The sequence below is a fragment of the Nyctereutes procyonoides genome, unplaced genomic scaffold, assembly GCF_905146905.1.
Source record: "Nyctereutes procyonoides isolate TBG_1078 unplaced genomic scaffold, NYPRO_anot_genome, whole genome shotgun sequence".
NCBI lineage: Eukaryota > Metazoa > Chordata > Mammalia > Carnivora > Canidae > Nyctereutes > Nyctereutes procyonoides.
Window position 1 is genome coordinate 67681844 of NW_026575051.1, and position 26574 is coordinate 67708417.

At 43.5% G+C, this 26574-nt stretch overlaps 1 protein-coding gene across 1 annotated transcript in view; it reads left to right on the forward strand.

The window, feature by feature from the left end:
* The first annotated feature begins 1330 nt into the window (after positions 1-1330).
* The window catches only part of SLC16A10 (solute carrier family 16 member 10), a 119187-nt gene continuing 93943 nt past the window's right edge, over positions 1331-26574 (forward strand). Inside the window, exon 1 of the mRNA XM_055330181.1 lies at positions 1331-1757. Coding sequence (XP_055186156.1) covers positions 1421-1757 — 337 coding nt within the window. The 5' untranslated portion in view covers positions 1331-1420. The remainder of the gene's footprint in view (positions 1758-26574) is intronic.

Below are 26574 nucleotides of genomic sequence, written 5' to 3' on the forward strand. Positions count from 1 at the left end.
AGGCTCTCTGCAGGGAGCCCCATGTGGGACATCATCGGGGGAACTCTGGGATCATGACCTGAGCTGAAGGCAGACAGACACCCAACCGCTGAGCCACCCAGGCGTCCCTTGGTCTGTGATTCCTACCCCTCCCTCAGACACATTATATCTGAGCTATGTCCCCTGTTCTCCAAGCACGCCCTGCTTTTCACAGCTTAGGTGATTTTCTCTACCTAGAACACTCTTCCTCTATCCTTGCCCACTCAAGTTCCCTGTTTGATTCAGGGCTGAGCTCCGCGGTGACTTGCGACAGCTCTTCTGTAGTGTTTTGAAGAGAATTGGATGGCTCCATCCCACTTCTCTTTGTTGTGTGTGTATAACATTCATCCTCTGAGCCTCCTATCCTATCCTATCCCAGGATTTTCTCCCACTAGTTTATTAAGGGGTAGAGGAAGAAATACGACCAATCACACTCATCTATGTGCCCCACCGTAGCGGTGGGCACATCAAATAGCTAGTATATTTTGACTTTGAGGTGAAGAATCTAACTGAACAATTAAGAAGTGTGCTCAAGATTGCACGGCTGTTCTTCCTCCCTTTCACATGCATCGCTGCTCCATGCTTCAGGGAGGCAGACTTCACGTGCCGGGTTTTGTCTAAAGTGCAAACACCTGTGCTGTCGTGCAAAAGTACTTTTCCAGCTGTGTTGCCAAAAATGTCCCTTGAAAGCTTAGGTATTACATAGGTCCGCCCCTTGCCACATGGGCGTCTTCAATGCGCCAAGTATTTATAGGAAATCGTGTATGCAAGCAGGAGGAATGAAAGGAGTCGTCTTCTTTCTTTTAAGTAAGCAGGTGGCATTGCGAGCCTGCATATATTATAATTAGTGGTAAGAGGTGAATGCCGAAGAGCAAAACAAAAAAACAAAGAGGCAGCTGTCCCTGAGCTGAGGCTGCGGGGGGCCGCGTCCTGCGGCGTGGGGGCGCAGCCAGGCCGCACCGCGAGGGCCCGCGCCCCTTCCGCGAGTCCCGGGAGGCCCGGGGACCCCACCTCGGTGCCCCCACCTCGGTGCCCCCGCGGGGAGCTGGACGCGGCCCTGCCGCAGGCGCGCGCTCGGCCGCCCCCCGCGGGCACCTGGGGCCCGGCTGCTCCCCGCGGCTGGCCCCGCCCCCGCCGCCCCGAAGCCCAATCAGGGGAGAGTCTGGGGCGCGTCCCGCTCCGGCCACGCCCCCGGGCCCGGGCTGGGGGCGTCCTTAAGAGGCGGCCGGCGGGCCGAGCCGCAGTGGCGGGTGCGGGGCTGCGGACCGAGGCCTGGGTCGCGAGCTCCGAGGTGCCCGCCGCCGCCGCCGCCGCCCGCGCCCCGGCCTCCCCGGCCTCCCCGGCCTCCCCGGGAACTCGCCGCCGCCGCGCTCCCCTGGCGCCCGGGGGCCCGCCCGGGGCCATGGTGCCCTTCCCCGAGGAGCCCGCCGCCGCGCGGGGCACGAGCGAGGCGCAGCCGCCGGGCCCCGCCACCCCGGGGGGCGCCGCTCCGCTGCCCTGCCCGGGGCCCGCGGACCGCCCCGAGGCGGCGGGGGAGAGGGTGGAGGTGGAGCTGGCGGGGCCGGCGGGCGCGGAGCCCCCGCAGCCTCCCGAGGGCGGCTGGGGCTGGCTGGTGATGCTGGCCGCCATGTGGTGCAACGGGTCGGTGTTCGGCATCCAGAACGCCTGCGGGGTGCTCTTCGTGGCCATGCTCAAGACCTTCGTGACCAAGGACGACGACAAGATGGTCTTCAAGACAGGTGAGCGGGAGCCCGCCGCGCCCGCCGGGAGTCGGGGAGGGCGGGCGCGGGGCCTCGGCGCGCATCCCGGGGGCGGGGCGGGGCGGGGCTGTGCCCTCGGAGGGTCCCGGGGGGCGGGGGGGTGCTGTGCCCCTCGGAGGGTCCCCGGGGGTGGGGCGGGGGGCGGGGGCTGTGCCCCTCGGAGGGTCCCGGGGGGGCGGGGGGGGTGCTGTGCCCCTCGGAGGGTCCCGGGGGGCGGGGGCTGTGCTCCTCGGAGGGTCCCCGCGTGCAGGGGGCGGGGGGCGGGGGGCGCGGGCTGTGCCCTTGGAGGGTCCCCGCGTGCAGGGTGCGGGCTGTGCCCTCGGAGGATCGCGAGGGGCGGGGGCAGGTTGTGCCCCTCGGAGGGTCCCCGCGGGGTCCCGGTGCAGAGGAGCTTGCCGCCCGGGGCCCCGCTGTGCCGGGTCCCCCCCCGCTGTGCCCGGTTCCCCCCCCCGCTGTGCTAGGTCTCCCCGTCTCCCCCCCGCTGTGCCGGGTCCCCCCCCGCTGTGCCCGGTCCCCCCCCGCTGTGCTAGGTCTCCCCCTCTCCCCCCCCGCTGTGCCCGGTCCCCCCCCAGCTGTGCCGGGTCCCCCCCGCTGTGCCCGGTCCCCCCCCCGCTGTGCTAGGTCTCCCCCTCTCCCCCCCGCTGTGCCCGGTCCCCCCCCAGCTGTGCCGGGTCCCCCCCGCTGTGCCCGGTCCCCCCCCCGCTGTGCTAGGTCTCCCCCTCTCCCCCCCGCTGTGCCCGGTCCCCCCCCAGCTGTGCCGGGTCCCCCCCGCTGTGCCCGGTCCCCCCCCCGCTGTGCTAGGTCTCCCCGTCTCCCCCCCGCTGTGCCGGGTCCCCCCCCGCTGTGCCCGGTCCCCCCCCGCTGTGCTAGGTCTCCCCCTCTCCCCCCCGCTGTGCCCGGTCCCCCCCCAGCTGTGCCGGGTCCCCCCCGCTGTGCCCGGTCCCCCCCCCCGCTGTGCTAGGTCTCCCCGTCTCCCCCCCGCTGTGCCGGGTCCCCCCCCCGCTGTGCCCGGTCCCCCCCCCGCTGTGCTAGGTCTCCCCCTCTCCCCCCCCGCTGTGCCCGGTCCCCCCCCAGCTGTGCCGGGTCCCCCCCGCTGTGCCCGGTCCCCCCCCCCGCTGTGCTAGGTCTCCCCCTCTCCCCCCCGCTGTGCCCGGTCCCCCCCCAGCTGTGCCGGGTCCCCCCAGCTGTGCCCGGTCCCCCCCCCCCCGCTGTGCCGGGTCTTCCCCCCCCCCCCCCCCCGCTGTGCCCGATGCCCGCGGAGCCCGCCGTGGGCCGGGCGAGTGCTGGGCGAGTGCGGGCGCAAGCCGCGGCCCCGAGCCGCCCAGACTTCCGAGGAGGGCTTAGGGTCCGCCGTCTACACTCTCCTCCTAATTTTTGCAGACGAACGCGACCTTCCGGACCCCGCGGCCTCGGGCTGTGCCTTTTGCGGGCTCCGACGTGGCCGCGGCGGTTGGGGCTGGCGAGGGGCGCGGGCGCGGAGGGGACTGGGGCTGGCCACAGGGCACATTCGCTCCAAGGTCGCGGGGAGCTCCCAAGGGAACCTGCGAGAGCCTCGGGCTCGTGTTTGTTTGCTGTTGCTTTGGGGGGCAGCACCGTGTGCTAAGTATAGAAACCTAGGAGGCAGCCAGGTGGGGGACGGGGAGGAGGAAGGTGAGGGGTTGCCCTTTCCTGTTGTGTTCTTTGTCACGTTTGACGATATACTAGCCTGGATGAAAAAGTGCAGATTCAACCTTTTTTTTTTTTTTTTTTCCTCCTGTAGAGAGTTCTTGTGTGATTGATCTCTTGACTGGTAGGCAAAAAACAAGCCCAAGACCTTTGGTGTAACTCTTCTACATACCTTATTTCACTTCCACCTGCGAGGCAGGTGTTACCAACCCCATTTGGGTGAGCAAACTGAATCTTGGTAAAATAGTGTCTTGGTGAGTAGCAAAATGGACATAGAACACACATCCTCGGACTTAAGGGGCTAAGTGATTTCCATTACTAAATAAGGCTCCTCCCTGCCATTTGGGAAACTTTATATGATTAATAGTCTTTTTTTTTTTTTTAACCTTAATTTCCTATTTTTAGAAGGACTATTCCTTAGGTCTTTAGTGCGCATACAAGGAATGTGCAAGACTGTTCTAACAAATTCTAATTCTTCTGCCTCTAAGGCAGAGGTCGGGTTGGGAGTTTTAAAGCCTTGTATAAATAGTATTACATGATCCTTCTGCAGCTTGCTTTTCTTCTACCCCATGTTGTTTGCAGTTTATCCACATAATACCTCATTTTGAGCTTGGTAGCCTAAATTCTTTACATTTTTACTCAGGTTTTCCATTGTGTGAATGTATTAAGCTTTACTAATGCATTCTCCCTTTAATAACCATTTAGATTACTTCCAGACTTAATATATAAACAGTGCTGCAGTGAATGTTCTTGTACATTGTCTCTTTGCACATGTGATAATATACCATATTTAACCTGGAATTTCTGTTCCTTAAATAGCTCTTGAGCCACTGTTACACAGGTCACAGTGTTGAACGTGTAACGTCCTGTATTTATTTGTAGTGGAAGACAACTCTTGTAAACTTTGGATCGTAAAGCAGGATTGATATGCATATATGATATTGTTCAAAAATCGTTTTTTTAATCTGAGCATCAGGTGTCTGGTAGTAAAAAGCTCAAAGAGGCAAAACTGACAGCATGTCAAGACTGGTTCCTTCAGCATTTAGCCTATTCTTGCCTGGGATTACAAATTTTTAATGCAGTTAAAACAACAAGATAACTGTGTTTTGTTTACCCCTGTTTTTGCAAACTCCGGTGAGTAGGTCGTTTGTTATCTGTGGGTTTTTTCTTCTTTCATTTTATGAGAGAGAGAGAGAGAGAGAGTGTGTGTGTGTGTGAATGAGCATCTCCTGGGGAAAGACCATAGTTTTGCCAGGGATGGGAGTTTTACAGTGTTGAAGCCTCTGCCTACCTTCCTTCCATCCCCAGAGTTCCTGTTGGCTGCAATGTCCCAGCCACCTGAGGGTGAAGGAGGGGACAGAGACCTGCCCTCTTGAACTTTTTTGAAGCTCTGTATTTTCACTTTTGGTGAATATCCTTCTCCATTTACTCAGTTAAATCCTTCCACAACTTTCAGTCGTGTTTGCATATGCGCGGGGGTATGTTGTATAAATAGTTATATGGGTCCGCCAGTTAAATACTGAAGATCTTTGTGCTTGTCTGCATGACTGCTGTGTTAAGGTTGTGGCCTTGCACGAAGGTGCCCACCTCAGGGTAAGTGGTGACTGGAAACCCGCCTGTGCTCTGGGTGCCTGCTTATGCGGGAATAACAGCAGCTAGATGGAACAGTGACCTTTACTTGGATGCTATGCTATGCAGAGCTGATAGCTGATAAATTTTAAGATCTAAGGAAGAAAAAAAAAAGATGTAACCTCATCTGTGGGGGAAAAAAAATGTAACAGGATTGTCTTTAAGCCAGTTAATACTGAGACTCACACCCCCCACCCCCAGCACGTGCGTGCGCGCGCGCGCGCGCACACACACACACACACACACACACACACACACGGGTGTTTCATAAAGTCCATCCTCACAACAGGCACTGAAGTATTCGAGAATACCTGAAGGTTTCTTGTTCAGGCTTTTTCCTTTTGATATTCAGTTGCTGAGTCATCTGTGATTAAACATATGCAAGCTTCAAGTACAATGCCAAAAAATATCTGAATTGTTTATGGCTTTTATCTTTCAAAGTTTTGGTCCATTTTCTATTACCTTATGTATGACTGATAATCCCAGCACTAAGGAGCACTTAATTTTGTTTTCATGCTTTCATTGGCGGCTTTCTAGTGATGAGCCCAAGATACGTAGGCAAATAGTGGTGGAATGTGAATCTAGGTTTCTAACTGATGGCTCACTTTTCTCCAGAACTATGTACCAGGCCCAGTGCAAAGCACTGCACTATTTAATCCTTACTGCAGCCCCATGATATGGGCTTAATTTAATATCTTTCTTTTCATATGTGGAAACTCAGTCTTATAGAGTAAGCAGTGGAGCCAGGACTCAATCACCAGGTTTATCTGACTCCAGAAACTGGGTTTAATGATTGATCGTTTGCATTGGCTGGATAACATTCCGCTAATCTGGCGTTCTTTATGTTGTTGATTAATTCAAGCATTGCAGTTGATTGAGTACTATACCAGGAATTCTAGGGTTAGAAAATGTTTTTCTTCTAAGTCTGAAAGATTAGGGTCTCTGTTTCTTGACCTTACTTTGCTGTCAGTAAACAATTGCCAATTGTTAATGTCTCATTGAAATAGATTTTTGTTAAAAAAAAAAAAGAAATAGATTTTTGTAGAGGGACTGCCATGGGGAAACAAACAAGATAATTTCATATGGCATTCAGCAGAAGTCTGGGGTTTCTTTTGAAGAACCATGTTCCTTCAGACTGATCCATGGTAGGATGATGTTTTCAGATAGAACTGAAAAGGAGCCTTTCTCTCAGGCTTTCTTCTCTTCAGGGCTATCTTTTTTTTTTTTTTTTTTTTTTTGATTTATGATAGTCACACACACACAGAGAGAGAGGCAGAGACATAGGCAGAGGAAGAAGCAGGCTCCATGCACCGGGAGCCTGATGTGGGATTCGATCCCAGGTCTCCAGGATCGCGCCCTGGGCCAAAGGCAGGCGCCAAACCGCTGCGCCACCCAGGGATCCCTCTTCAGGGCTATCTTAACTCTTCCTATGCAATTGATGATCTACCCAAAATTTCTCAGGAAAGGCTCTAAAGAAATTCATTCACACTAAGATACAGGTTAGCTTATACATTTTTTGAAAGAAGATTTTATTTATTCATGAGAGAGACACAGAGAGAGGGGCAGGGACATAGGCAGAGAGAGAGAAGCCAGATTCCTGGCTCCTCCGCCACCCGGAGCCTGATGACGGTTTTGATCCCAGGACCCTGGGATCTCTACTTGAGCCAAAGGCAGATGCTCAACCACTGAGTCACCAAGGTGCCCCTACTTTATACATCTTAATTTTACTTCTTATTCATTCTACAAATGTTTACCAAGGTTTTCTGACACTCTCTGTGCTGGACACTGGAGATGGTAATTGAGAGAAGAAACAAGGTCAGCAGTTCCCAAGGATTTTTTGAAATTCTGTGGGATACAGATGAGTAAACAGAATATTTTCCTGAGGCATTGGCAATATATCAGGACTCAAATCTTATTTTTAAAAGCTGAAATTCTAAGGGAATTCCTGTGAATGGTGGGGGCTGGGAAAGGCAGTTTGATGGCCTCTTTCTTTATGATAATAAATTTTACTTTGTGCATTCAAGACTTTGGAAAGGGGAAGCAAGCTGAACTATGTTAGGCAATAGAATGAATGAAAAATGTTGAGTGCATCAGAGCCCTACTATGTTATCCTAGTTGCCAACTGACATAATACTCAGAGATGTACCTCACACATACTGCTGCATGAGCGTGAGCAAGCTGCACTTGAGGTTTTCTGTTAAACTTTTACCTGTTAACATGTGTACAGGTAAACTAGATGCTTTTAGGAAACCTAAAACAGTTACTACAATGAACTGAAACCTTATTTTCCCTTAGAAATCACAACTGTGTTGGATATTGGAAAAACCCATTTTTATTTATCTTTATTTTGAAAGATTTTATTTATGCATAAGAGACACACAGAGAGAGGCAGAGACATAGGCAGCGGGAGAAGTGGGCTCCCTGCGAGGAGCCTGATATGGGACTTGATCCCCGGACCCCAAGATCATGCCCCAGGCCAAAGGCAGATGCTCAACCACTGAGCCACCCATGTGCCCCTGGAAAGTCTATTTTTAGTTCTTTCATGGAACTGATAAAGAATCAAGCGTTCTTGTATCCTCAGATAGGGTGCTATGGACTGCGTGTCCATAGCACATTCCGGGATCTTACTAGGGTATTGGTCTAGTTACTTACTTGTTTTCTTCCTGGAGAAAGAAATATTTTAATGGTATTTGACTTTTAAACTATATTTAAAACAAGTATATTTTCAGAATCAATATTTAGGGTAATGATCCTTTTTGGATCATTTTGGAGATACTATGTCTTTGTGGTCTAGAGACTTGGTCAAGTACACCCTTGCTTCTTTCAGTAATTCCCAAAACGTGTTCTTTAATAGCCTTTCTTTAAAGTGGAGGTCTGTGGTTAAATAAGTTTGGGAAACACTGCACATTATCCTCCTTTCGTGGATATTTAAAGTACAAATCAAAGTATTAAACATTTAGTAGTTTTCAAGAAAAGTAGATTATCAGAAAGGTCCCAAAAGGGTGGCTCTCTGGCTACAATCGTTAATGCAGCTCTGCTTCCCTGTATGAGGTAGATTGCTAGATTGCTCTTTAGACAGTTATAATCACAAAGTAGAATTTTCAATAGCATTCAGGGAACCATGCATCCTGTAACATCTCTCAGTATAGTGTTACTGGCACCTCTGAAATTTCAAGTCAGTTCATGCTCTTGAAGGTTTTTTTAAAAAAATGTTCTCACATTTACAGTTATGCTATTATCTACACACTGCAGTTTTTTGCTACACCTAAACTTATAGGAGGTTGATTATAGTTCAGAATGGAACTGCTGTGCCTGCCCTTAATGCTAAGAGGGTTTGTTTGTTTTTGGTGCAGAAAGCTGCCGGGACAACTAATAATGTCTATATCCTGGGAAGGTTTATAGTAATTGTGCTTTGTTGAGCTGATTACGGTGAAGGGATGATCTGGTTCATGGTCCAGTACATCTTTTACTGTAAGAAAAATACCTGTTATTTACACTGGAAGAGAGGTTGGAAAACTGAGAACTCACTGTATGGCTGTTATGCTCGAATCTCCTTCATTCCTCCTCCGTCTTAAAACATTCCACCTTATATTCCATGTAAATTCATCAAGACTGCCTGTTCCAATAATTAGATCACAAAAATGGTTCCAGGATTTTGGAATAATAAATGAGTATGGGGGCACCTGGGTGGCTCAGTTGGTTAAGTGTCTGTTTGCGGCTCAGATCAGGATCCCAGGCTCCTAGGATCCGAGCCCCGTGTCTGCTCAGCGGGGAGCCTGCTTCTCCCTCTCCCTCTGCCACTTCCCCGCTTGTGCTCTATCAAAGAAATAAATAAAATCTTAAAAAAAAAATGAGTGTGATGTGAGCATTTTGTACTCCATTTCCAGAACATTTCTGAATTTAGAGCAATATGGAACAGTGTGAATAGTATATAATAAATTCTGATCAAATACAATAATGAGTATTCCTGTGGTGTTTTGTCATTGAATTTTTACCAATAAAATTAGCTGCTCAAAGAATGAAATCAATAAAAAATAAAAGCATATCAGAATTACTTCAGGAGGTTTTTTTTTTTTAAGATTTATTTATTTATTCATGAGAGACACAGAGAGAGAGGCAGAGGCACAGGCAGAGAAAGAAACAGGCTCCTTGCAGGGAGCCCGATGGGGGACTCGATCCCAGATCCCGGGATGATGGGATCATGACTTGAGCCGAAGGCAGGCACCCAGCCACTGAACCACCCAGGTGTCCCTTCAAGGAGGGGTTTTGATGTATCTTTTAGAATAAATTGTACCCTGTACTCTTGTGATTTGTTTTTTTTGTTTTTTGTATGGATTTTTGTTTATCCGTATTGCAAATCCTCGAGGCTTCATCCCAGGCCATGTACTTGGCTTCACTTTTCCTACCTTCCTTGAGTGTCTCACACGCCCTGTGGCTTTAGCCACTATATTGGCATTTGGGGTTGTTATTTCCAAGTTGCTTCTCTATGTTCATGAATCACATTTATTATATCTGGACAGTTCCATTTGGATACACAGGTGTGTCATACCCAAAATTAATGCATTTTTTAGCCACTCCAATCTTCTACCACCAGAAACAACAGCTCACTTGCAAATAAACACATCCTTCCTTCTGAATTCTCTCAGGGCCTGACACCTCCGGTTGCTTGAGTCAGAAACCTGGAATTCATCTTAATTTCTTATTTCTCCCTTTTCCCATCTTGTTAAACTAGACCAAATCCTTTTACATTTACCTCCTTAATGCCTCATAAATCCTTTAGTGCTGTCTTGTTTCATGCCTTCATTAATTTTGGCCTCAGTTATTGTCATAATGCTTTAACCAATCTCCCTGCCTTCAGTTACACACTTGAGTGATTTCTCTAAAACATAGGACCTTATCATTTTTCTGTTTAAAAGACATCAGTGATACTCATTAAAACGTCAGACTCCATACAGCAAAGGCCTTCAAGTTTTGGCCCTTGCCTGACCCATTGGCCTTGCCTCTCACCTCTCTCCCTTCTTGCTCTTTGTGTTCTGGCCACGCTGAAAGCCTTGAACTTTTCCAAACTTCTGTTATCTTTTGCCTCTGTGCCTTTATGTGTGCCACTCCTCTCTAGTATGGTTGTTAATCCTTGTAAGATTCTGATGAAATGGCTGTTTTATTCCTTTTGTCCTAATCAGGAACAAAACAACGATTCTATACAACCATTGTTACATTTTTGATGCACTTGGAATGTTTGGGGGGTAGCATGAATTCAAATAAGTTATTAAGTTTAAAGTGGAAGAAGGAGGGAGTGCCTGGCTGGCTCTGTCTGTAGAGCATGTGACTCCATCTCCCAGTGATGAGTTTGAGTCCCATGTTGGGGTTAGAGATTACTTAAAAACCAAACCAAACCAAAAAAACCTTGAAAGTGGAAGACAGAGAATCTAATTACATCCTATTCTAATCTACCATTCTGTGAATGGCATCTTAAAGATAACCTATCTTTGTCTAAGTGATAATTTGTATAGTCCTTTATCATAATTAAGAGCTTTCGCATACATTCGTACATATTCATACATTGTTTTTTAGAGTAGCCTTGCAATGTGCTATAACTATAGTTTAGGGTTGGGGAACATGATGCCAGTATTTACATCTATTATGTTGAATTTAAGAACATCTTTTCAGCTCAGTAAAAATTTGTTCTTATGTTAAAGTTGTCCTGAAATGTGGGGCCCTGTCTTTTTTCTCCCTTGGAACTATTTTCTATTTACCTATATATTTTCTAGAACCTTAATAGTATCTTCTCCCTAAGTTAGCAGAAATCCTGGGAAGTTGCTTTTGGAATAGAATTCTTTTTTATTTCTTTTTTATTTTTTTAAAAGATTTTATTTATTTATTTATGAGAGACACACACACAGAGAGAGAGAGAGAGAGAGAGAGAGAGAGAGAGAGAGGCAGAGACACAGGCAGAGGGAGAAGCAGGCTCCATGCAGGGAGCCTGATGTGGGACTCGACCCCGGGACTCCAGGATCACGCCCTGGGCCGACCAAAGGCAGGTGCTAGACCGCTGAGCCACCCAGGGATCCCCATGGAATAGAATTCAATTTAGAATTCTATTTACAATTTACTACAATCCAGTTAGAGATCTGATCTCATATTCAAATTAAACAAACAAACCTTAACAAAAACAAACTCCCAAACAGTACGTGAACAGTTGGCTTACCACAGCTCTGAGCACCAGCCTAGCCTGGTGCCACCAATGAACTGTGGTGTTTTTATTGGCAGTGATTCAGAATGAGCGGCTCCAGCACTCTTGGGGAGTTGTGCAAACCCCCACACAAGAGCCAGTCCCTCTGAGACTGGGGTGATGGAGGAATGCAGTGCTTTCAGATGTACATGTACCAAATGTGCATGATCAAACTTTCTTTGCTAAGGTATCATCAGAAACAACTCCCTACCTTGTTTACAGGAGCTAGAGCTAAAAGAATTGAGGAAATGACATGCCTTATTTCCAAGTTGAAAGTCTTTTTTTCGTTTCACTAATTTTTAGTTATGGGGATACATATGAAATACAGATGTGAAATAATACACATGGACCAAAGCAGTGTTTCTGCTTAAATTAAGTCCAGAAAGGTGTATAGGTCTGAGAAGGCAGCCCAGTTTTCCTCCACTGGGAGGAGCAGATCAGAAGTTCCAGAGAGGCATATTTAGTTAGTTTTTTTTTTTTTTTTTAAGACTTTATTTATTTGAGAGAGAGAGCAAGAGGGTGAGGAAGCTTGAACAGGGGAGAGGGGCAGAGGGAGAAGGAGATGCAGGCTCATGCGGGGTTTGATCTTAGGATCCTGGGATCATGACCTGACCTAGAGGCAGATGCTTAACCAACAGAGCCACCCAGGTGCCCCAAGGCATATTTGGTTTAAAAAAGCAGAGTCAAAGGTTGTTATTTTGTATTTAAAAAACAAGAGTCCTAATTATTTCCATAATGCAACTAAAAATAAAATGACAAAATCTTAGCGGGTGGATAAATACAGAAGCATGGCTTTAACTTCTGGATGTTAGAGTTTCTCACTTGAAAGGTAAACTACCCTTGGAGGTGTGCATCAGAGTTTGCAAGGATTATGAGACCTCTGTATTTATCAAGAGAGAACAAAGTCGGTCAGAAACATTGCTCCCCCATAAGGAAGAGAGTCGGTGACTAGAGCTTATGCATTTGTCTGTGGTTCAGCTATTAATTTATTTTTTTTGCTAAATAGCTTTTTTTTTTTTTAGACTGAATCTGAAACCAATTCTGAGATGTGCTTTTTTAAAAGCAAAAAAACACTACTCATTAAATGGAGAGAGATTTCTTGACTCTTCTGAGTAGATTGGTATTCATGCCAACTCGAGTGGGTTAGTCTGGTGACTTTGTAATAGTAAAAACCTTTTCATCTTGCTTAATTATCCTTTTTATTAGTTTTGACTTCATGTTCCAGTTTTCAAATGGCAGCCTCTCAAAGGATTCACATTTGTCAATAGTTGTTTAAACAACAACATTCCACAAAGTTAATTGATGTTTTAGTGCAAATGGGAGCAGAGTGTTGCTATTGTTATTCTATACTAATGTAACATTCAAATTTTGGCAGCAAATTCAATACTAATGTAACACTCAACCCCAACTCCCTAGTTATCCTTGAGTGCCAGGTTTTTGGATTTCTTACTTTCTGTTGGTTTATCTGTGGCTTCTAAGTTTTTCCTGTTCAACAAATGTTACCTTTATAATAATAAACATAGTAATATTAAACATAATTCATCACTAGCATTAGAAATATTAACTTTCATGACTATAATAGTAAACTTGCCCTAAGAATAAGTTGTTTTATAGGAATCAATGATAGATAGGTGGGGTTTTAGTTGTACGTGTTAGGTTTTGTCTCCTGCAACTCAGAGAAAAACGTTAATTATGGAATAGACTAGAAACGGAGAGCCAGGGAATACCAAACTTTAACTCTTTTACTTTAAATTTATTACAGATACATAATAAAATGTTCTTGCCTATGTATAGATGTCATTAGTACAGAGCCACAATCTCTTATCTGACACTCTTGGGGTCACATATGTTTGAGGTTCAGATTTTTTGGATTTTAAAAAGTAAATGACCTACATCTCTATTTTTTAACACCTCACAGGGGAGTCTGAGCCAGCACCCTGTAAATACACTGATATTTCGGCAGCGAAGTCTATGGGTATTCAGAGCAAGTAGACAAATTAAGACCATAAATATTTTCATCTCAGTTCAGATTATATTTTGCTTTCAAGTAAGTGCTAATACCATCTTACAAAAAACTTAGGGTTGGAATTTCAGAATTGCTGATATGGAGTTGTAGATTTATATGTAAATATTTACTTTTGTTTTCAATTTCTCAATGAACATTCTTTTTAAGGTACATTTTTCTGTGTCACCTATTACACCTACTTCAGGTTTTCAGTAAGTGTGGTTTTCTGCTGTAGTGGTCTATCCTAGGTTACTAACCAGGCCTCCTTTGCTGGATGTTTTTTTTTTTTTTTTTAATTTTTTTAAATTTTTATTTATTTATGATAGTCCACACACAGAGAGAGAGAGAGAGAGAGAGAGAGAGAGAGAGAGAGAGGCAGAGACACAGGCAGAGGGAGAAGCAGGCTCCATGCACCGGGAGCCCGATGTGGGATTTGATCCCGGGTCTCCAGGATCGCGCCCTGGGCCAAAGGCAGGCGCCAAACCGCTGCGCCACCCAGGGATCCCTGGATGTTTCAATTGCAGTCAGTATTATGCAATACAAGAATCCTATCTATATACATCTATGAACAAATTGTTGTTTCTTTTTTTTTTTTCTCCCTTGGATTGCTTCCTTGGGGTATATGTCCAAAAGTGAGATTACTAGTTCAAAGAGTATGTATGAACAATTTTATAACACTTGTTACACTTTGCCAGATTGTCTTTGGAGCACATCAGCCAATTTACTGCCAGCAATATATATATTGGCTTCCTGAAAACCCTATAAATGTTAAGTTTTATTTTTATTAATATTTGCTAATTTGATAATTGCCAATGCTATTTTTAAGAATTAATTTTCAGTTATATTACATTGCTTTCAGGGCTGTGTGTTTTCCCAGTTTTAGAGCCCTTTAGAAATGCAAGATGGTCTGGCAATCATATATGATATCTGGAAATACAAGGGGACACATACCAGTAAATATGTTAGAGTAAATTTGTTACCACAGATGGGAATACAAGAAGGCCTGAGATTATTCTTGTTTTTAGATTCTCACCTGACACAACTGGCACACCCTTGTTCCCCTGCCTCTGCTCTCAGCACAGGTGTTGATCAAGACCTTCTTTTGGGGTTAAAAGTAGAGATGGAAATTAACCATCTGGAGACTTGGCTGGAAGGACTTCCTAACTCTTCAGGATGACACCTCGTCCTTCAGAGGATCAGTCTGCCAGAGCAGCCCTTCTCATTCTATGTGCCGTTATCTTGCCCCTGCCTCCTCCCGACCTAGCCAATGTAATTGAAATAGCTTTAATAATTTATTGGGGTATATGTGTACTTAAAATTTTTTTGCTTTTCCTTATTTCAAAAAAAGATAGAAATCATTTATTGAGCACAAACTATGTGGTAGGGGTCATGCAAGAAATGAATAAATTTGACTTATTACATACACATGAGAGGTTATGAGAGGGGCCAAAAATGCTATGTAAATAATTCTAAGGCAAAATGCTATACATGTTAAATGCAGTATAAATAAGATAGAGGATTTTAGAGGAAGACAGAATGACTTCTGAGCCAATCAGGCAAGGCTTCATGGAGATAGCTTTCGAGTTCAGCTTTAACATATTGGTAGACTCTTCAGCAGATTTAGCAGAAAAGGTATTTCAGTATGAGGCCTAGGCAAGGGCTACAAGGCAGCCTAATAATGGATGTTTTACTGTGCTTTTTCTCTATATTTTATCTTGTTTCATCTATCCAGTAATTCTATAACTGCTATTATGATTGTCATTTTTTTTTAAAGAGTTTATTTATTTATTCACGAGAGAGACAGAGAGAGGCAGAGACACAGGCAGAGGGAGAAGCAGACTCCACGCAGGGAATCTGACATGGGACTTGATCCCGGGTCTCCAGGATCACACCCTGGGCTGAAGCTGAGGGTGAGCCACCTGGGATGAGCCACCTGGGCTGCCCCATGATTGTCATGTTTTAAATAGGCAGCTGTGTCTAGTGAGCTAGTGGGGAGCTGGATTTGAACTTAAGTCTCTTGGATCAAGAACCAGGCTCTTGATATACCTGAGTACACACTGGACTTACTAAGTGAATGCAAGGTGTTTGGCTTGCCTAGAGCCAAGGATATGTGTGTAAGGAAAGTCATAGCAGATAAGACTGGAAAAGAATGGTGGAGCTGGGGAATGGAAGTTTTGAACGCTGAGTTAAGAAGTTTGGATGTGATTTAATAGGCACTGGGGAGATATTGAAGGTGCCTGAAGTAGTGCCTTAAAAAATGTGACTGGGTTGCAGAGGGAAAGAAGAGGAACTCCAATTACGGAGTAGAGAGCTGGGTGAGATTTGAGTCACAGTCAAATGGGAAGGGACAGATGTGAGACATTTTAAAGGATAGATCGAAGGAATTTTAGCAAATGGTGGGTGTAAATGGTGACATGGTGGTGACATGGAAGCAGAGAAGATGTCTGCATCTGGAGTCTGCATCTTAAAACTTTTTTTAACTGGGAGCCCCGCATTTTCATTCTGTACTGGCGCTACAAATTGTGTAGACAGTTCTGGATGGTGCCACTGTCAGGACCAGGGGCACGAGGAAGAGGAATTGACAGGGAAAGACCGACTCATATGTTAGACATTTGAGTGCAAATGCCAGCAGGACATCAGGGGATGATGGGAAGCAGATAACTGGAAATGTAGACCTGGAGCCTCAGAGGGAAGCTGAAGCCAAAGGTAGAGCTTTGGAAACAGCGGGTGTCTCTGAGAGGAATATGATGTAATAAGAGAAACCCAGAAAATCTGTCTCAAGCAGACCTGGGGGCTGCTCCTAGGTAGTTTAGTTGGTGTCCATTGAACTCATCTTATTTATAAGTAACAAAACTTCATTCCTTTAAAAAGTCTTTCTAACATTTAGAGTTCCCTCTTTTAGATCTGCAACTTCCCAAAAGTCAGAATTGTATTATCATTGTCTAAGTATTTCCAAAGTGCAGTCCTAAGACTTAGTTATTTTTTTTTTCCTGTAATTTAGCAGTCTCTGAGGCTATTGGCATTTACTCTCTCTCATCCATGATGTAATTCAGTCTGTGAGTCTTATTTTCAAGAGGCTCTAGACTGAGAGCCTATGAGAATAGCTTAGAATAATTTTAATTAATTTATGTATTTCAGATTTAAATGTAATGTATTGACAGTGGTGGAAAACCCGTCCAACAGGCAGATGTTATCCTGTAGATCTGTCTTCGCAGAGTTCAGTAACTGAGTCAGCTTCCTCGTTTACAATTCATGGTGAAAACAGCTAACTCTTTTCACTGTAGGCTCCCTTTTTAAGAAATTGTCTAGGAAAACTAGGAAACTGGTATAAATGAATTCAAGTTCTCTGACCAGGAGTCGGGTGGACTATCGCACAGTTAAGAAACAGGACTGACTTTGCCAAGTCCCTCGCACTAGATGGCTGAGGCTTGGCAGGGGGAGGAGGCGTCCTCGTGTCCTGCTGGCCCGGGTGGCGCTGGGCCCTAACCGGCTGTCCGGCTACCCCCAGGTGCATTTTGCCTTAGTTGTGTGTCCCGAGCATGGCAGCAAGGTAACAGGATGTCAACGTGCTTTTGGGTGCACGCGGTTATGCCCAACAGTGCTGTTATTGAGCAGCTGGGCCCAGTGTCTGTGTGTGGGCGTGTGTTGACTCACGTGCTGTGCTGTGATCAGTCGGAACTCAGGGCCCGATTGCGCCCTTGTGATTGGAGCCCCGCCGAAGGTTTCGGAAGGACAGTGACCTTGGTGGAGGAACCTGTCAACGCAGGGGGCGGATGAAAGGGAGTTGAGTTGTGTAAGGAGAGGGAATCTGTCTTGTTTGGGAAGACACACTTACCTTTCCAGTAACTGGTTTGTTTTTAATACCACTTGACTTCATCGCAAGGTCTGTATTAAAACAGATGTCAGGGGTTCAGGCGGTATTTTGACCAGGCTTGGCTCCTGTTGCGCTCGCTGGGATGAACTGCACATACTGGTTTGCTGACCAGCACATTTGATATCTAATGGTTATGGAGAGAGGAGGAAAAGGGAAGTTCAACTAAAGCATTCTTTCCTCCGAGTGTGATAAACAGAAGCCATGTGGTCTTTTAAATCCCATGGCAACATACCAGGCAGAAAAAAGACTTGCCAGTAGCAAAGGTCAGGAATCACAGAAGAGCAATGTAGGTTTTCTGTATTGACTTCAGAACACACTTTTCTGTAACTAAGCATTCATTTGCTATATGCATGCTGTTTTAGGTTTGTATATGTGGTAGTTTTCTTTGTGACTTTGATTAGGAAACGTAATGAGTCACTTAAATCAAAAGGTAGACTGTTATCCTTTTTTTTGGGAAAAAATCTAGTAAAAGTGATGCTTAATCCAATTAATCTGTCTTCTTCCTCTAATTCATTATGATAACTTCAGGTGTCTGGTGGCAACTGAGAATGGGTTATGGAAAATGTCAAGGCAATGTAATCCCCATTTTTATGGTCACTTAAGAGGATAAATTAATCATTGGTCACTAATCTTTGGATAATTACTCTATTTAGCTGGAAATATCCTTAGTTTTTTGGAAAGCAAGTCAGTGAGTTAGTAGAACTGTCAAAATTGATCAGCTTTTCTAAGTCTAATAATAAGTGAATGGAAACTAGTTGCCTGCAGCCCTTTCTGTCCTGTATTGTAGCATGATCATTCTAAAACTCTGGACACTGTAAATGGGACAACAGGAAAATATATTAATAAACTGCCTTGTGGTTTTCAAGTGGACATTCAAAGCCTGTTAGTTGAGGATTAACGTAGTTGCCATTAACAGATAAAGGCTTATGATCCATGTATGTGGTTTTGGTTACTAGAATTAGGCAAGTTAATTACATTACAACATTGGCTTGAATATAGGTTGTTTGGAAATGGGTCTTTTGGGGATGGCAATTCCATTTACTTGTGCATTAAATAAATATTTTGAAGAAGTTAAGTTGTGTAAGTACTGTATCAGATGCTGGTGATGGGGGGATAGGAATAAAGAAAGTTATTCATTTCACTCCCAAAGGAATAAAAAAAAAAAAGAGAGAGAGAGAGAAAGTCCTAGCCTTGTGTTTTCAGCATGGGTACAGTGTCTCAAATGCACACTAATACTCACTTTTTGGAATTTGAGGTCCTCATTCATGGGGTTCCCAAAGAATCTTTATATTTAAGAGTAGATGAAGTTGTTATGTGGGTGCAGTCAGAAACGTATTACTTATTTCTCACAATCAAAGTAATGTCATTTAATTTTTTAATTTTATTTTTTTAATGAAAGTAATGACATTTTAATAATAAAATTCACCTGCATATGCTACAAATTGTTGCTTTTATAAAGCTTCTGGAAACAAAACAGAATTCTGCTAAGTATTGTTTCCAATCACTAGGGAAGGATTTGTGTCATTATGAGAAACATAAGACTGTATGTGGGACTGTGACTGACTTTAGAACCAAAATATAAATTAGGACTTTAGAAAACAATTGAAGGTGCAGAAATCTTAACTAGTATACATTTTAGAAGTCTCAATTTAATTTTTTTTTTAATTTTCTAAAGATTTTTAAAAGATGTTTATTTATTTGAGAGAGAGAACAGAGGGAGAGGGAGAAGCAGGCTTACCATGCAGGGAGCCCAATGTGGCTTGATCCAAGGACTCTGGGATCATGACTGGAGCTGAAGGCAGTTGCTTAGCCAACTGAGCCACCCAGGTGCCCCTCAATTTTTAAAAAGATTTATTTATTTTAGAGCATGAGAGCAGAGGGGAGGGGCAGAGGGAGAGAGACACACACACACACACACACACACACTCTCCCTGCTGAGCATGGAGCCAAGCTCTGAGCCCCAGATGAGGCTCAGTCTCATGACCCTGAGATCAGAACCAGAGCCGAAATCAAGAGTCGTTTAACTGAGCAACCCAGGCTCCCTGGCTCAATTAATCTTGAAAATCCAACTTTATTGAGGGATAATTTCATATAAAATTCATTAATTTTAAGGCTATGATTTGATGAGTTCTGACAAATGCCTAACAGTCTTGCAAATACCATGACAATCACGATAGAGCCTTTCCATCACCCCCAATGTATCCTCTTGTGTCTCCTTGTAGTCAGTCTTCCCCTTTCCCCTGGTCCCTAGCAACCACTGATCTGTTTTCTGTTGCTATGGTTTTGCTTGCTCTAAAATTTTGTAAATAGAACCATACAGTATTTTTGTATATCATATGGTATATAGTCTCTAGTGCTCAGTCAGCATGATGGTTTTGAAGATTCACCCATGTTGTTGCATATATTAGTAGTTCATTTCTTTTTATTGCTGAGTAGTATTCTGTTGTATGCTTATCCTGCAGTTTATCCGTTCACATCTTGATGGACATTTGGGTTGTTTCGAGTTTTTGCCTGTTATGATTAGTGCTGCTTTGAACATTTGTGTGTAGTTACCTATGTTCTCATGTCTCCTGTGCACCTTATTTTCATTTAAATTTTATTCTGTATGCTTATCTGTATTTTTAAATTTCACAAGAGGATGATATTATGTATTTTCTTTTTTAATTAAAAGAAATTGTTGTCTAAGTGAAACAGTGGGTGGAGGGCTCTAAAAAGACAGATTTTTTCACTTGGGTAATTGGGTGAATGGTGGTATTCCCAATCAAGTGGCTGAAATTTCCTTTTGAGGGGCAGAGGGAGTGAGAGATGCAGACTCCTCACTGAGAGCGGAGCCCAACTAGGACTTCATCCTATGATCCTGAGATCATGACCTGAGCCAAAATCAAGAGTTGGATGTTTAACTGACTGAGCTACCCAGGTGCCCCTGAAATGTCCTACTTTTAAAAAAGACTGAAGATGATCCATTGAAAGGAGTCTGAGGGAAATCCCCTAGCTCACACTCATTGGTGTGGGTGGAGGTGAGTGGAGGTTGATTAGTATTGAGGAGTAGAGATAGGAGTGCACCCCAAGAAGCGAGAAAGTTGACAAGAGGAGAAATAGGGTGGTAGCTAGGGGAGGATTCACCTCAGGGGAGGATGATCATTTACTTTATAAAAGGTGGGAGTAGCTTGAGGAGAGAGAGTAGAGAAGAAGATGAAGTGACCAAGCAGCTAATTAAAAGAATAATGTTCATGAGCAAGTGAGCTATGGAATCCAAGCGCTGCGGGTGGTGATGGTGATGGCGGGTTGCCAGAGGGGCCACCTCTTCTAGATCTGGAGAGAAGAAAGTAAAAACTAGGAGCAAGTGGAGGCAGGATTGTTGAGGAAGGAAGCCAAGGGGGCTTTTGTTTTCTCTGAGAAGTTACTTGTTAAGTGTCATGTATTGGGGTAGAGGAGCAGATCTGAAGAGAGTGACAGAGGTTTGGGAGCTGAGTAGTGAGAAGGAAGAGGAGTGATAACAGCTTTGAAAATTCAACCAAGATTGGAAAACCTGATTTTTGTGGTGAAACCAGTTTTTAAGATTGTGGCTCCCCCCCCCCCCGCCCCCCAACCGTGCTCTGAAGCCTGATAAGTGACCAGGGAAAGTGAACAGAACAATTGATGTAAAGTTGGAAAAGAATCAAAGCAAAGTAATTTTACATTTTTATCTGTTTTCAGCCATATGCTGTGTGGCTTCCTCTTCTCTCTACCTTTTATACTCCTCAGGTTTTTGGTAAAGTTGATTAAACAGGTAACACCCAAATGTAGTTTTTTACATTTTTAAAATATATGTAACAAAATTTACCATTTTAACCACTATTTTTTTTTTAAAGATTTTATTTATTCATGAGAGAGACAGAGAGAGAGGCAGAGAACACAGGCAGAGGAGAAGCAGGCTCCCTGCAAGGAGCCCCATGCGGGACTCCATCCTGGATCCTGGGATCACACCTTGAGCCAAAGGCAGACGCTCAACCACTGAGCCACCCAAGGATCCCAGTTTTAACCACTATTAAGTGTACAATTGAGTCGCATTAAGTATATTCACAACGTTGTGTACCCATCACTACAATTTTAAATTGAGGCATGAGTTCTCTCGTTCCCTTCCATTCTACTACTCCTAATCTATAAATTCAACATAGTCCTTTACTGGATACAGTATTTGCATTTTTGAGACTGAGATTTTGATGACAGTAGATACAGAGCTTAACTTTTGGCAGGCTCTGTGGGAGGCACAGATCGTGGCATTAGTTTTCTCAATATTTAGTTGTAGTTATTTGTTACTGTCTGTCTTCCTTACTAGGCCCGTAGGTCCCTGAGCGTAGAGGCTCTCTGTGTCTCGTTTATATGTCCTGCCTGGCATAGTGCTTGACACGTAGTAGGCGTTCAGTGGAGTTTTTGAACACATGAAAGTCCTTCACTGAAATAATTTATTTTAGTTTAATAAGTTCTTTCTGAATGCTTCATATAAAGTAGGCAAAATTTGTATTCACACATTAATACAGATTATAGGGCATGCCACATTCCAGTGTCTAGTTAATTAGTAGAAATCAAAAAGGGCTTATATTTGCAATTTCACCTTGGAAGGTATTAGAGAAGATTGTGCATTAAACAAATGGTTGTACAGAATTGGCAGCAATAATCCCAAAGCTTGAAGGCGGTAGGTTAATTAGGATAACTTGACGGAAAGCGAGTTAATCAAATTTGAGAGTTGAAGGAATGTTCCAATAATTTATGTTCACACACACTTCAAATATATCAGCAGGTAACAGGAATTGTAGTTGCAGATTACTCCCAAAACAGCAGAATGCCAGTGGATTTTATGGCTTTTGGTAATGTTTTGGAGAAAGAAAACCTATTAAATTGTTTGGGGCTGTTTGGTACTATTACCCTGTACGAAATAAAAAACACTAGAGCTTAAAATAGTACCTTTATTAAAGATACAGAGTTAATATCTTAATAACTTAGGAATTGTATTTTTCTTTTAGAATTATATTTATTAATAGATTCACTAATATTTTTATTAAGAAATATGCACAAATATGGGCATTTCTGTTAACTGGTATTACTTAAGTATCATTTTTCCCCCAACTAGCTTATGTTTAAATGGATACAAAGGGGTAAAATACACTTATAAGAATTAATTAGCAATATAATAACACCCCTTTAGGAATAATCACACTATGTCCTCTGATTCTGATTTCTGTGTGTGTAGAAAAACCCATCGAGGCCCTTTAAAAAAAAAAAAAATCTGGGATCCCTGGGTGGCGCAGTGGTTTGGCGCCTGCCTTTGGCCCAGGGCGCGATCCTGGAGACCCGGGATCGAATCCCACGTCAGGCTCCCGGTGCATGGAGCCTGCTTCTCCCTCTGCCTGTGTCTTTGCCTCTCTCTCTCTCTCTCTCTCTCTCTCTCTCTCTGTGACTATCATAAATAAATAAAAAAAAATTAAAAAAAAATCTGCCTTCAGTAAGGTATTTTTTTGGATCATGTGGAAGGAATAAAGAAAAGCTATTAGGACCTCTTGTTCTATCATTTTCTTACCCTTTTTCACTCTCAATAAGCTGAAGCTGGAGTTTGGTTTTAAGAGCAGTAATGGAAATTTTCTTATGTACCATCAGCAAAATCCAATCCTGAGTGATTACTAAGGCTTTTCCGTGAGAGAGAGAGAGAGAGAGAGAGAGAGAGAGAGAGAGAGAGAGTAGACAGAAGACATAGGTTAGGGACGGACCTCCTCCACTAAGGTAACAGCAAGGGGGGGTGCGTGGGCAGGGAGGAGCGGGATCCCAGGGGACAGAGCCCGGGCTCCGGCTTGGCCATGTGAATGCCGCTCTGTCCCTGCTCTGTCCCTGCTCTGTCCCTGCTCTGTCCCTCCACCGCGAGGTCTGCAGCGGCTCTGGGGTAACAGTAACACAGATTGCCAGGAAACAAATTTCCTTGTCATCGTTTTTATTCCTGAGTCATCATGTTTAGTTACTCAGATCTAGATGTCTGGTGTTGCCAGTTACTTGCCAGTTACTCAGAAATCAAGCAAGCAGCTTCTTCTGTTGGTCTTTCCTTCCTTTTCTTTTTCTTTTTTTTGTTTTCCCCCCTTATTTCTATCTTGTCTTTTACTCCTTTGCTTTAGTCAAGCAGGCACGTTTAAATACAGAGGTTACCATTTCCACTAGCGAGCATAGGACTCCCTCCTTACCTCATTGACTTCTAATCCTGTGGTGTGTAATGGTGAATTGAGACATTGAAAGGTGTCCCGTTCATGGAATAACCTTGGTAAATCTCAAGAACATAGTACTGAGTGACAGGGGCCCCTGGGTGGCTCAGCCGTTGAGCGTCTGCCTTCAGCCTGCTTCTCCCTCTGCCTATGTTCCTGCCTCTCTCTGTCTCTCATGAATAAATAAATAAAATTTTTAAAAAGATATGGAGTTGTAGAATGTTTAGTATGATACCATTTACATTTAAAAACATGTAAAACAGTACCATATTTCATAGAATCTAAAACACTATTGATGCTAAGATGCACCACTATTTTACATACACTGAATTTATTGATTATAAGATGCACCCTAAAATTGTAGATGTTTTAATATGAAAAAAATGGATCTTAGGGACGCCTGGGTGGCTCAGCAGTTAAGTGTCTGCCTTCCAGCTCAGGGCCTGATCCTGGAGTCCCGGGATCGAGTCCCACATCGGGCTCCCTGCATGGAGCCTGCTTCTCCCTCTGCCTGTGTCTCTGCCTCTCTCTCTCTCTGTGTCTCTCATGAATAAATAGATGGAATCTTTTTAAAAAGAAAGAAAAAAATGGATCTTAGAATTGAAGAAATAAGGTAGATATATTTTTTTGAGATGTACTTTATGTAATAAAAATATTAAAACATGCATACAAATGATATATAGCCAATTCAGGATGTAGTTTATCTCTGGAAGGGAGGGAGGAAAGGTAGAGAGCAGGGCCACACGGGCTTCAACCCTATAATTTATTTTTCAAAATCTAAAACAAATATTGCAAAAGTTAAGACTAGACAAAGCTGGTTGGTGAATTCCTATAATTTTCTGTATGCTGTTTCATAATGAAAATTATATACTTAAAAGCTACATAAAAAGCAAGTTGCAAAAGTCTATATATAGTAGATCCTATTTTATCTTCTAGCAGTATTTGATTTTGTGTTCTTTCAGCTTTTTTCCTAGGTCTGTCCTACCACAGCAGGTTTTGTTGTTGCTGCTGCTGTTGTGGGAAGGCTGGGGGGCTTTCTACATTTCCATTTTCGTGTGTGAATTAAGAGACGCATCATGTATTGTCCTAGTAATGATATAAAGGGCAAGGTTTTTAATGATAAACGTGTCAACAGAATGAATAGGATTGGTTGGCATTTCTTGATGTTAGTAAGTAGTAAGAAAATGTTTCCATTTTTTTTGTTTCTTTGAAGCCATCTTTCTGGTTGTTCCCTTATCTTTCTTTCTTAGTCATAAGGTGTCTAGAGAAGTCAGAATAAGAATGGTACAAGATGAACAAAAGTCAGTACTGTCAGTTGGTGGAGCATACGACTCTTGATCTCGAAATTGTGAGTTCCAGCCCCCATGTTGGGCGTAGAGCTTACTTTAAAAAAAAAAAAAAGAAAAAGTACTATCGTGCCTAGAAATCTGATAAAGAGACTTTTAAAATAGACTGATGAAGCTTACGAACTCTTTTTTTTTTTTTCCTTATCCTTTTACTAAAACCTAAAAAGTGTTTCAGTTTTACCCTGCTACCTCCAGATGAAAGGACTGGAGGAGGATGTTTGCTTATTATGCCCCAAGCAGTGAGGAATCTGGGGGCTGAAAGGGATGTTGTTTTTCCATGCTATTTTAGGGGTCCTTAACCTCCTATATGCATTAAAACAATATTTTTCATATCCCATAATATTATCCTAGTATCCCGCTTAGATGTTTAATAGTCCTTACCGTTTGATTAAAATAAAATTTGGCAAGATCTATAAAAAAGTGCCAAATATAGTCATTCTCTTTGACCCAAAATCTCCTTCCCTAAGATCTTCTAATGACTCGTGAGAAAGAAAAAGCTATATGCATGAAGATCTCCACTATACTATTACTATAAAAAAGTGAAGCTTTGGATTCAATTTAAATGTCCCTACATATAGAAATAGCTCATTAAATGATGACAATCTGTTTTATGGATCATATTGCAGCTATAAATGATCATGATTGCTATGTAGCAACATAAGAAATGTTTGGTGAAAAGAGCAGATGTACCATGCTATGACTCCAGAAATGCATGTGAGCATGAACAAAGATGAAGGGAATGTGGAAAAACAAAACCAAAAAATAGTTGTATTAAAATGGTAGAATTTTGAGTATATCTCTCCCCTCACCATTTGTTAAAAGAAATGTGCTTATTTTTTGGGGGTGGGGGGAGAGCCAGATCCTTTAAGGAAAAATTTGAATTTCTCTTTAAGAAAACGGCAGATGGTATGTTGGAGGATACCAGAAAACTAAAAGTGTAACGGCCCTTTTGAAGATGAAACTAAAACATTTGAAACCAGGTTTGCTTTTGCACTGGGCATGTTGATTATTTAATTTTGCCTTTTCAAAGTAAGTTGGCTTAGTGCAATTGTGTGGAAATCAAAATATTGAAGAGGATTGGTAAAAAGAAGTGGGAGGATCAAAGCCAGTGTGACTGGCTTATTCTTTTGCACTACCAAATAAACCAGATTTTGGGACTGTGTCTGCTTTAGTCAATATTTGGTTATTTGCTTTGAAGCTATTTGTTTGCAATAATGCCATTAACATCCTCACGAGAGCCACAGTCAGACTCTGAGGGGTAGAATCATTTATATAGAAACCGAACCTTTTGCATGACAACCATTTCTTTTCCCTGTACTTGTTCTTGATTTTTATATAGCCATGGATTTATAGCTACCAAAAAAAGCCCCGTAGTTAACTCACAGTAAAATCATCTTGCCATCATAGGTAGACTGGGGCTGGTGATGGCTGAAGAGGGAATAGAAAGAGAGTAATAGACTGAAAAAGTTTTAGACCTCCAGGGCCTTGCTAACCAATTAATCCCGCTTCTTCAACTTCACAGGTAAGTAAATAAGTACCAGAGAGGCAGCAATGAACCTGTCTTAGGATTTCAAATCTAATGCCCCTTCTGTTGTTCTGCAAGGAGAGGAGGAGGGAAAGGGAGAGCAGAGCCAAATTATTGACATTTTAGAGGCCACTTTTTCAAAAAGAACATTGAACTTGATGTCATTATTGTCTTAATGTTTTTACAAAAACTGGCACCCCCAAACAAAAATAGGTAAAAGACATGAACAGACAATTCACCAAAAAGGAAATGTAATAAACATGAAAAAATATGCAATACAATTGAAGTGTAGATAATAA